The sequence below is a fragment of the Phoxinus phoxinus genome, assembly GCF_949152265.1.
Source record: "Phoxinus phoxinus genome assembly, chromosome: 6".
Lineage (NCBI taxonomy): Eukaryota > Metazoa > Chordata > Actinopteri > Cypriniformes > Leuciscidae > Phoxinus > Phoxinus phoxinus.
Genome location: NC_136881.1, coordinates 41,953,785 through 41,966,521, shown reverse-complemented (window position 1 = coordinate 41,966,521; position 12,737 = coordinate 41,953,785). Strand labels below are relative to the sequence as shown.

At 37.9% G+C, this 12,737-nt stretch overlaps 1 protein-coding gene across 1 annotated transcript; it reads left to right on the top strand.

The window, feature by feature from the left end:
- The first annotated feature begins 254 nt into the window (after nucleotides 1-254).
- Nucleotides 255-5,653, top strand: LOC306999704 (B-cell receptor CD22-like). The gene is made up of 10 exons (XM_079614592.1): nucleotides 255-330; nucleotides 789-855; nucleotides 955-1,296; nucleotides 1,395-1,643; nucleotides 1,832-2,080; nucleotides 2,145-2,226; nucleotides 2,503-2,548; nucleotides 2,651-2,731; nucleotides 5,232-5,291; nucleotides 5,431-5,653. Exons 2-10 carry the CDS (start codon nucleotides 813-815, stop codon nucleotides 5,440-5,442), a joined length of 1,164 nt encoding a protein of 387 aa, XP_079470718.1. The 5' UTR covers nucleotides 255-330; nucleotides 789-812; the 3' UTR covers nucleotides 5,443-5,653.
- The last annotated feature ends 7,084 nt before the right edge of the window (nucleotides 5,654-12,737 follow it).

Here is a 12,737-nt window from a genome sequence, read left to right as displayed (position 1 = left end):
ATTGTTTTCTCTGTTTCTTAAGAACAGGTTCATTGTCATTACTATCTGCAACTTATTGAAAATAGATATTACCAAGTTTGAAAACATTATTATATGAGCATCTTTATGGACCGACGTATAGTTTGTCTCGGTTTAACTTTTATGTCTTTAGTCTAATGTTGTTAAAATGTAAAACTCTTCCTCTGCTCGATCTGCACTAGTTGAGGTGTCATAAACTCATATTAAAATATAATGTGTTAATCACGTGTCATCAGGGTGTGAAAAAGCCAACACTGGTTACATCCTGATCATTTGTGGTGCTGGCACTGGTCACGGGTGTTGGTGAAGCGGGTAAGAGATGATTTTATAACTGTTCTGTCAAATATCTTAAGTGTGGGGGATTTATGGGAGATTGGCTGGGGCTAGTTGTCACAGGGCTGTGTCTCAGTAACTGTGGTTTAAAATCAAAAGTCTAATAGCACAAATATGTTTTCTCTAGCAAATTTTTGTATGTTGGTGACAAACAACTCGATAAAAATCAACTTTAATATTTTACATTTCACATTGTAAATGTGTAACAATGACACAGATTTTTTTTTTTTACGTTTTAAACATTTTAAACTATTAACTGTTAACAAAACTTTAAGTAAGTTACATAAAAATGTACATTGGACTATCTGATACCGAAAAGTAAGACTGACTGATTTGATCTATCATACTAGGTCTTAAGAGACTGTCTTAACATAATAGCTTTGTTTATGAAACTGGCCCTTAAAGTTGAAAAATAAGCCACTGTACATGTGTTGTAGGTGTTGATAGTGACGTCAGTCAGAATGGCTCCTCCTCTTCCTCTGATCGTTCTTCTCATGATTCACGGTTAGTCAATGCAACACTTCAGAAACAAGATAAATTGGATACTGCAATTTTTATGCACATGCTGCTGTTAAATTGTTCAGGATGGATTCTGTGTTTCAGGGGTTTCTAGTGCTGATTGGGGTGTGAGTTACAGTCCTTCACACATCTGTGCACTAAACGACTCAACAGTGATAATGAACTGCACTTATACATACCCTACTGGACATCAGATCATGAAAGTGTTCTGGAGCAAATCACTGGTAAAATATAATGAAGAGTTTCCAGATCTGTCTAATGACACTGAATACAGTCAGAGGCTTCAGTATCTGGGAGATAAACAGCAGAACTGCACCGTCAGACTGAGTCATGTGACACTGAAGGATGAACACATGTACTATTTCAGATTCATCACTGATAAAGACAAATGGATTGGTAAATCAGGAGTGACTCTTAATGTCACAGGTGACTTTGATGAGGTTTATCTCTTCTTCTGTGCATTATGTAGAATAATAATGAGCGTGTGACAGCAGCACTAGATATAATGTGTGTGTTGTGTTCAGATCTTCAGGTGGAGTCTCCTGAGAGAGTGACAGAGGGAGATTCAGTCACTCTGACATGTAAAAGCAGCTGCGCTCTGACTGACAGAGCAACATTCATCTGGTCCAGAAACTCACTGAAGATATTAACTGAGAGTAACTTCAGTAACAAACTCTCCCTCAATCCAGTCAGAAGAGAGGATTCAGGCAGATATAGCTGTGCTGTAGACGGACACACTCACATCTCTCCTGCGGTTCAGCTCAATGTCACGTGTGAGTACAGATTGACTTTTTCTCTTTAAAAACTGGAAATCGTGTTTGAATTAGATCATTTAAGGCTTTAATTCACCAGCACATCTTTTAAATTTTCAAAACGTATAATTTTGTAATATGTATTGTACATTTTCATTTTTGTCTCAGGCTGATGAATGATTTAAGGTTTTACTATTTGTCCTTTTTAGACCCTCCAAAGAATGTCTCAGTGTTGATCAGTGGATCTGGTGTAATAGTGGAGGGAGATTCAGTGACTCTGAACTGCATCAGTGACTCAAACCCTCCGGCTCTGAACTTCAGCTGGTTTAAGGAGAATGAAGCCTCAGCTGTTGGATCTGGACAGAGGTTCAGTGCACTACAGAGTGGACACTTCTACTGTCAGGCTCACAATCAACATGGATCTCAGAGATCAGACGCTGTAACTGTCACAGGTGAAGGTAGAGCGGCTCATTACATTACTCATCTATGAATCTATTCAGACGTTTTACTCTTTTGTATCAGTTGCAGGACGTCTGGTGATATTATACATATCCATTGGAGGGGTTTGTGGAGCTGCAGTGATCATTACGATGTTACTGATTTGGTAAGATGTGTGTCTGATACTCTGCAGTGTGTGTGAACGAATGACTGAGTTAGAAAGTTGTGAATTCAGTGAAACGTCATGAATTGAATGAGGAAATCTGAAGCTCACATCATTACTGCCGTAAATCCTGAAGATAGATGAGATACCATCACATTCAAAACGGCAGTGCCTGTCTTATAGAGAAATACCATTAGTTCAAATCATATCTGTGTAATAAACATCAAATCAATTCTGATTCTGATTGGTTGTAATTGTGTAAAGTCACTGTCTTTAAAGGGGAACCAGGTGTATGAAAAAGAGAAATGACACTCAGGAGTCTCAGGTGAGAAATATTATCTGAGGTTTACTGATCAGGGAAATTAATTGAGTTGTTTATAGACATTATTTATTTTCTCTCTATTCTGATTTTTCTTTCATGGCAAAGTTGAACCATTCCCGACCTGATCATGACAGACGCGACGCTTATGATGTTGAATTGAGTGATGCTGTGTATGAGAATGTAGCGGTAAGGGTTTCCTACAAAAATAATAAACTCTCTTCACCTTTAGCCAAAAGGAATTAAACGCTCAATGTCAGTGTAAAAATATCTATATTGACTAAGTATATGGAAATTTAAAGGTGAACTATGCAGGTTTTTTACCTTAACCGAACAGTTTCGGAGTCATTGGAATGGTTATATTAGTTTTTTCGGGTTGAATGGTGGTCGTCTCGCACCGCCCTCTCACCTGTGAGCGGAAAAAACTCACTTGCAACTTTGGGCCGGCGGGCAACCGGACGCGCCGGCAGGAAGTATAGCGTGATATCAGGTCCCGCGATGTAAAGAATTGCTTTACGGCAAAAAAAAATCTGCTAAAATTATATCGTTATTGCGCTCCCTCACGCTGTTCGAACCCGAATGAAGAAGATGTTGTAACTCAGCTAACAGACTTTAGTTATAAGAACGTTCTCCAAACGTTCAGTGTTGTTTCCGGGAATGTGAAAATGTCTAGTTTTCTTGACGTTAGAGGAACGTGTTTTAAAAGGTTCACAGCAAAAACTCCAGTGTTAAATGGACTCTCCTGGGAGTTTATTTGGTTCCAGCCTGAAGAGTGTAAAGTGTTAAAATATGAGTGTTAAACACTGAAGAGTGTTAAAGGTAATGAGATAATTAAGTGATTAATTGAGGGATGATTGAGCATTATTGAAGACACCTGATGTTAACAAGCAGAATCACCAAAGGAGAAAATCAAATTTTAAGTCACCATTATGGAGATCAGTGTGTGTTTTATTTGGGCTCTTGACCCTTAAACTATTAACTTTAGATTTTGTTTGGCTGCTGTATGAGTTATGACAGCTAGATAAATAAAGAAATAATGTGACCAGGTGATGTTGGATTGAAAATAATCATAATTTGACCTGAGTCACTAAACTTATGTTTGCATTGTTGAATACAGCAGCCCTCTGATTCTATAGCATATTGTTTTCAGCGTCTTCTGTATAATCAAAAATATTTCTAACAAATAGTTGTTCTGATAAATAAAGACTTTGAACTTGTTTATTTATTTAAACACACTTGACATCAATAATCAGCCTGTGAATTTCAACAATGGTGACAATAATAAAGCATGTGCATTCTGGGTACCACCAATCAAAACTCATCCATGGCTCCCATCATGCATTGCTGTATGAATAAATTATGATCTGAATTGTTTTAGTAATTTCCTTTTCCTAATTGAATATTCTTTTTGTCACCATTGTTGAGATTCATACACTCATTATTGATGTCTGTGTGTGCCTAAAATAAAGGATTTTATATTTATTTATCAGAACCATTTATAAGAAATACTTTGGATTAATGTATATTGTCACTGGCTCTTATTATATAGATTTACTGTGATGCTATAATCAATTATATTAATTTAAATCAGAGATTAGGCTCTAAATGAGTTCAGTGATTCAGGTAAAATGATGATTATGTTAAGACCTGACCACCTTTTCTTTTTGTCCATCTGTCTGTTTTAATTCAGTTACAACAGCAGAAAAAAAATCTAAAGTTAAAAATAAGGGTCAACTGGCCAACTAAAGCAAACACTGATCTCCATAATGTAGAGAGAAAAAAAATATTTTCTTCTTCAGTGATTCTGCTTGTTATCATCAGGTGTCTTCAATTATGGTCAATCATCACTCGATTAATCACATAATTATCTCATTAACTTTTACACTCTTGAGACATTTCCCATCGGTTGTGCCCCTCGTTTACACGCAAACGGAGAATTCTCCTCTGAAAACGATTCTTTCTAAAAACTCCGGCCAGAGTGGAGATTTTGAAAAACTCGATTTGCACGTTTGCGTGTAAACTGAGAAAAACTGAGTTTTAGGCAGTCAACGTCACAGTATGCGACAGAACTTGCACTGCGTCAAAAGTGCGACCTATATTTTCAGGATTCTGATTGGCTAACGTGGGCTTGAGCTTCTCGTTACACTGCCACCTATAGGTTTGGCATGCTCTTGACGGCATATACACGGGTTCGTGTAAACGAACACTTTTCTGAAAACGGAGAGGGTGAAATGTCCGTTTATGAAAATAACCGGCCACGTGTAAACGTAGCCTAACACTCATATTTTACCACTTTACACTCTTGAGGCTGGAAGAGTTAATTTATAACACTGGAGTTTTTGCTGTGTACCTTTTAAAACACGTTCCTCTAACGTCAAGAAAACTGGACATTTTCACATTCCCATAACCAACAATGAACGTTTGGAGAACGTTCTTATAACAAAAGTCTGTTAGCTGGGAAAGAATGTCCCGTCTGCTGTGATGTCGTTGATCTACTAGCCTCTGGTAACTGAGAGTCGCCAACAAGTTTTTCGACAGTGTTGTCAAATATCTATTCCGAAGCTGTAGGGGGAGCTCTATAGAGAAACCTGCGAGCAAAAAGCGAGAATACAGCAAAGAAATTCCCGAACCTGCATAGCCCTGATTTAAATAACACACTCCTGTTTTTACTTTGTCTTCATTCATAAAGGCTGCTCAACTTGATGATTGTAAACCTGAACTGGACTCGTCTCTGTATGAAAATCTTCCAGTAAGTAAAAATACCCACTAGATGGAGACAAAACCCCAATATATTAGCCTTTCCCAATGACAAATGTTGTTGATGCTTTTATTTAAATATTTCAGTATTAAAGTTTTTACTTTCTTTCTTTCTTATTCCGCCTAACAAGAAGAGGCTGTAGTGTTTTGGACACAGTAAATATTACAGCCTTTATGCATCTCTTTGTGGGAGGAGCCGTGAATGATTGACAGGAGTGCCATGATGACGTGTGACTGAAGTAATCAGGAGATCATTTTATAGATGGATGTGCGATAATGAAAGTAAATGGTTAATGAATTTATGTGTAATAATTAAGTGTGTACTTTTTAAATAAATAAAGTGTTTGTACTTTTTGCTTTTTTATTATGTATGAATCTTACTTCATTTAGATTATTAATGTTTTTAACCATGTGTATCCATATTCTTGATGTTTCCAATAAAAGGCAGAAAAAAATAAGACTCTACTTGTAAAATTCCACACTTTTCGGACAATAAATCAGAATAACAGCATAACAGATGTTAAAGACCATTACACTTACACAGCAAAATCCCCAAAGTAAAATTAACTCAGATCATTTGGTCCCACTCTAAAGAGTGTTAAGCATTTCAGCACATTTACACACATTTACAACAGATATTTGCGAGCACACACTTCGTTGATAACTGATAATGGTAGACGCGTGCTTTGCGTGTCAATGTGCATTACCGGAGATAGCAAACCGCAAACATTAACACATGTGCGCGCTTCATCAACTCATTTACGCATTTCAGCACATTTACACACATTTACACACATTTACACACATTTATACACATTTATACATTTTTACAACAGATATTTGCGAGCGCACACTTCGTTTATAATGTGGCAGCATAAATACTATAGTCAAAATATAATCTAAACATACATCATATTTTTTAAATATCATTTTACATATCATACAGCATATAGCCGGCTAGATCATTTACATTGAACTAAAACCTGCCTATTAAGATATATTTTAAATTTCAATACTCTGAATACTAGTAGATGGCAAGTCTGGAAAAAATCCAACACGTAAAATATGTACATGTTTATAAAAAAATAGCTTGTCAACTAATGTAAGTTAAACTAAAAGACTTACTCTTCTGAAATTGTATCCACGACTGGATCAAGTCACTCTTCAAAATACAAACGTTCATCGTCGGATCCGCTCTTCTTCTGAGGAAAATGTGAACTCTTCATCACTATCCAGGACGAGCTGAAGAGCTTCCTCGCCGGTGTAGCGTGCCATCTTCCAAACGCGCAGGAAAGTGAATGAATGATGAAAGTTGCTGCTTTTAAGGCATTTGCCTGGGGGCGTTTATCTGTTTTGCATAGATGGCACATCAACACATTATCTTATGAATAGCGCGCTCTGTGAGTGTGTGTGAACAAATGAACGATAATGAGCTGAGAAAGGATAAAGTGAACTTCTCTTTAGTTTCATACAGATTACATTGCAGGAGAATATTTGTTTTAAATGTGAATTGTTTTATTTAAAAGTAGACATTTAAATCTTTCTTTAGACGTATGTTTGTTTGGGTGATAAGTATTAGCTGAGTTTCAGTTCATTTTCCAGACTTGTTTCAGAAAGATTTTTGCGGAGACAGAGCGAGCAGTCTGGTTAGTAATAAGTGAAGCTGGTAATGCTGTTTGTAGAGTTATTTAATCAGATCTTGAGAGATGTAATGTCTTCTTTTATCTTCAGTTCATCTAAGACTGTGTCTGAATAAAGTTGTAGTTTGTGTTCTTATTTCTCTTTCTTTCAGTGCTTGTTCACAGCAGGAGTTTGAATGATTGAAAGAATGTTTCAGGAACATCACACTAACCTTTAAATAACATTATATTAACATTCAGGAAACTGGACATTTTTATGTTCTTGGGATGTTAGAGAGAGAGAGAGAGAGAAAGAGAGAGACGATTTTCAAATCATGATATAAAATACTTGCTTTTGGTCTGGCTCTTGTGTGTAGCTGAGTTCAAATTGTCCTTTGGAGCAGTTCTCCGGTGTCATGATGCGCGACCTCGGCGGTTAACACGAATGTAAAACCTTACCGAGAGATGACTAGACTTGAGTTCGTTTAGCTCGCGGAGACAGTGAACTAAGTCTAGACTCAGACGGAAATAAAGGAAAGACTAAGATGAAAACGAAATTAAAGAAAATAAACGGAGAGACTCCTTGGGGGAGTTTTCTCGTGAATGCTCTTTCTCTGGCGGAAGCAAGATATGCCAACACCTATTTCCCGTGAATGGACCAATCATTTATGAGAAACTGAGGCGGGAAAAACTTCCTTTGTTTGGTTCGTCCAACCCCCCTTTCTAATGGTGGTGACAAAATGTAGCATTTATTCTCAGAAAGATGGTGCTTCTGAAATAATGCATCTTTTTGTGATTTGTCATCGAGATTCAACGCAGTCGGGTTTTTACGATTATACAGACACCACAAACTATAATGTTGCGAGTCAGGAACACAGAGATACAGGATTGTTCGTAATTACGAGCATATAGAGTTTGATTATTGCACTGTACACATTAGAGCTAATTCTAATATGACATGTACATACATCTAAGTGTAACCCCTCTTTGTAATGTCTTCTGCCTCATTAAATCTCTCGGATGCCGTCAGGTTTGTGGTAACAGCAGGTTTATTCCATATCTGCATTCATGACAAAGGACAACAGTGAATAGTCATCTCATGTAGACAAACAGCGCATGCTCTGTCTCAGAGAAAATCCTCCGTTGCTTTTTTTTTTAGAGATTACTGTATGTACTGCTCTTAAAGCTCAATACAAAAATAAAGTAGTTTGACACATTGATCGTATAGTGGATTTAAACTCATATAAACTAAATACTTAAAACACACCAAATTGTTCCTCTTAGTCTTGCAAGGAGGAACCAACATAAAACAATGTAATTATACAGATTTCCTACAGTTACCTTTCCATTTTATATTAACAGTTATTTGTAATCAATTATGTAACTTCGTTACAATCCAGGAGGCAGACAAACAGCAGAAAATACCTCAATCTTATGTTCAAACATTACAACACTTTATAACAACATACATAACATACCTGCATTCATGACAAAGGACAACAGTGAATAGTCATCTCATGTAGACAAACAGCGCATGCTCTGTCTGGAAAGACGGCATCATGTTAATATTAGCTAGCTAGCTAGCTATACTGGAGAGACTTTCTATCGGCTATAAAGCACATGACCAGATGGTTGACTTTATAAAAACATGGCGAAATTAAACAACAACACATATTATTCAATCAAAGAAATCTAGCTAAACTTTTACATGCTTTTCAAGTGAGGTAGCATTGTTTAGTCCACGGACATTCACAAACTCGTTACCTCAGAGAAAATCCTCCGTTGCTTTGAGGACTACCCATAATCCTTTGTCATTACTAGCGTTCGTTGCAGGTACAACTTTATGACAGCAGGTGGCACTATAATCCCATTTAGTAGGATTTAACCTGAACCTTTTTAACTATGTTACATAAGCACAAAAAGAGATACATTTAATACATTTAAAGGTAGTTTCATCAAAAAGGTCCATGGCGGTCGCAAAAGCCTGTGTACCGGTATGTGTGTGCGTGTGTGAATGATAAAGTTCGGTAACCGGGGAAACATCCACAAATCCAGAGGTGCAAAGAAACGAATGAGACTAAATAGCGGACAAATCAAATGAAAAACGAAACAGTGCGAGCGAGGCTACCTACTAAGAGGGTCACAATTTTCCCTAACAACAAACCCTGCGTGACTAAGGACCTAAAGGACATTTCGAATAAAAAAAAGAGGGTCTTCTTTACCGGCTCGGAGCTAGAAAAGAAAGATGTCAACAGAGAGGTCAAGTGTGCCATAAAAAATGCAAAACTGAGATATAAAAATAAGGTGGAGAGAACATTTGCCCAGGGCAACCTCCGTACTGGATGGCAGGGTCTTAAAAGTATGGCAGCAGTTAACTTCAGTCCTGCCAGTTGCAAGCCCATCCAGGTTGCAGGCTGTAGCCAGACTTATATCTAATGACCTGAACATCTTTTTCACCAGATTCGAGAAAAATAACAGCTCTGATCTCAAAAGGCTAATTTATTCACTCGATCCTGATGACTGTATCACTATTGACACTGGAGAAGTGGTCAATGCCTTTAAGAGGACTAAAGTAAATAAGGCGCCAGGCCCAGATAATATCTGTGGGCAGACCCTTCTGTGCTGAGCAATTGGGGGGTGTATTCCAATACCTGTGTCAGTGCTCCATTAGCCGTAGCACAGTCCCCCAGTTGTGGAAACACTCTACGGTGATTCCCATACCCAAGAAGGGTACCACCAAAATCCTGAACGACTTCAGGCCTGTGGCCCTAACCTCGCTGCTAATGAAGGCCATGGAGAGACTCATTAAGGAATACATCACTAAGGTATCTTATCCAATGGTGGATCCACTTCAATTTGTATATCAGGTGGGCAGGGGGGTCAACGATGCAAAAATGTTCATCCTAGACAATATCCACAAACATCTGGAAACCCCAAACTCCACAGCCAGACTTCTGTTTGCTGACTTTTCGTCGGGATTTAACACCATGCAGCCACACATCCTGGCAGAGGAGCTCATTAACCGCTTTCGCTTGAATCATCAACTTACCTTGTGGATTATGGACTTTCTGACCAACAGGACACAGAGGGTTTTGGTCAATGACACCTTCTCAGAAGTCCGGACTACGTCAACAGGTTCACCACAAGGATGTGTCCTGTCTTCCCTCCTCTACATCCTCTACACAGATGACTGCAGGTCTACTCAGTCAAACTGTCACATTGTGAAATTTGCAGATGACAGTCATTCTGTCTCTGCTTTCAGGTTCCCTCCATGATCATAGTTCGGCTCTGCAGGAGTTTGTGAAGTGGTGTGAAAGGTCAGGTTTAGAGCTGAATGTGGATAAAACCAAGGAGATGATAGTGACCTTTTCACCAAAGCAGAGGCAGTTGACCGAGGCAGTCACTACTACCATCCAGGGGAAGCTGGTAGAGCTTGTAGAGGAGTATAAATAGCCTACCTAGGGACTATCTTTGATAACCAGCTGAAGTTTTCGTCTAACACAGAGGAAATTCTGAAGAAATGCCATCAGCGGCAATACTTGCTCAGGAAATTAAGATCATTTGATGTAAACAAGGACATTTTAAACCACATTTTACTACTCATTTATTGAAAATGTGATAACCTTTTCATTAACTTTTTGGTTTTACTCTATTAATCTTTAAAACAGGAACTTATTACATCAGATTGTTAAAGTGTGTTCCAGAATTATTGGACACCCCCTGAGAGCTCTGTCCATCTTAGGTGAAAAGCAAACCTTGAAGACTGCCTGTAGGATCCTTCGTGATCCATCACATGCAATGTTTTTTAAGTTTGAATGGCTTCCCTCAAGGTGCAGACTCCGCTGTCAAGCTTGTAAGACCGAGAGGAGGAAGGTGACCTTTGTCCCCAGGGATGTCCTGTTACTAAACTCCAAGCCCCTGTCTGCCCCCCAAATTTTTGGGCTGCACTAAAACATGCCATAGACTGATGCACTCATCCTATCCTATCCTCTTTTTATTTTTATTCTTATTTTTATTCTTATTTTTTTATATACTACTACTTATTTATTTATTTTATTGATGATGTACTGTGTTGTTGAATAAATGCTGCTCTTTGTGTCATTTAATTTCCCCTTGGGGATTAATAAAGTGATTTGAATTGAATTGAATTGAATCTGGGTCCATGAATAGTATGACACTTCAGCAAAGTTTGTTGATAAGGAAGGAAGAGGACAGGCTCGGCTGACTGAGGCTAGTGCTATTATTTAAAATTAACCAAAAACAAACACGTGTTCTCTGAGCTTACATATATTTCTCAGTAGATTTCTATTACTAGAGCCGCCATATGTGAAAAGGCCTCAAGTGTTGCTCTGACAGGACTGATTTCCTCTTCCTCTTGGGTGTGACGTCCCTCAGCGTCTCTCCATCATTAATGAAGGTCACGTGATCAACACTGTGATGCTGAAGTCTCACTTACTGAAGAGGAAATTTTATTTTTAGAGACGTGATGCATTTAAGAAGAACAAGGCCACTGACAAAAAAAATGCTTTGAAGTTTTCATGATAAAATTCTTTAAGGGTTTTAAGTTCTTTGTTTATTTAACTTCCAGATTGCTATTAATAAATCAGTAAATTGGAGGTTTATCAAGTGCACAGTTGGCGATGCTGGAGATGAAATGTGTGTTTTGACGTCACTGCTACTGCAATACCTTCCAGTATTTTACAAGCTAGGATAGTTGGTCTACGTATGCAAATTAAAGTAACGTTTTTCAAGCGATTATTTTCTCTGTTTTTCTAAGAACAGGTTCCTTGTCATTACTATCTGCAACTGATAAAATATAGATATTTCCAAGTTTGAAAACATTATTACATGAGCATCTTTATGGACTGATGTAAAGTTTCTCTCAGTTTAATGTGTATGCCCAACGCTATCTCACGACCAATTCGTACGAATTTGTACGAGTGATTAAAAGGTGGCTAGTTCGTATGAATTTGTACGAACTCACTCGTACGAATTTGTACGATTTGTCTAAACCCACGTGATGGGTAGGTTTAGGGGCGGGGTCAGGGGTAGGTCATTCGTATGAATTCATACGATTTTGGCAAATCGTAAAATATGTACGATTTAGCAAAAAACGTACAAATTCGTACGAGTGAGGTCGTATGAATTGGTACGAATTAGCCACCTCGTAAAATTCGTACGAATTGCCGTGAGATCGGGTTGGTATGCCTTTAGTCTAATGTTGTCTGTAAAAACTCTTCCTCTGCTCGATCTGCATTAGTTGAGGTGTCATAAACTCATGTTAAAATTAAGGTGTTAGTCACGTGTCATCAGGGTGTGAAAAAGCCAACACTGGTTACATCCTGATCATTTAGTGCTGGCACTGGTCACGGGTGTTGGTGAAGCGGGTAAGAGATGATTTTATAACTGTTCTGTCAAATATCTTAAGTGTGGGGGATTTATGGGAGATTGGCTGGGGCTAGTTGTCACAGGGCTGTGTCTCATTAACTATATGGTTTAAAATCAAAAGTCCAATAGCACAATGTTTTCTCTAGCAGTGTTTTGTATGTTGGTGACAAACACATTAAAACTCATGATAAAAATCAACTTTAACAAAAGATATCTGTAGAATACAGGATGAATATATCATGAAAGCTGCTGTCAATCAAAAGGGGACGGTGAAAGGTGTTGGACAGTTCCGTACTATAGCAGTGCAAAAATTATGGTTGCTGTAATTTTCTTGCGTGAATAACGTATTTTATTGATTTCTGTTTGACTTTAAGCTAAGAACTAGAGCGTATTTCTCTTTTAATTCTCTGTTCAATCTAAAAACAGATGGT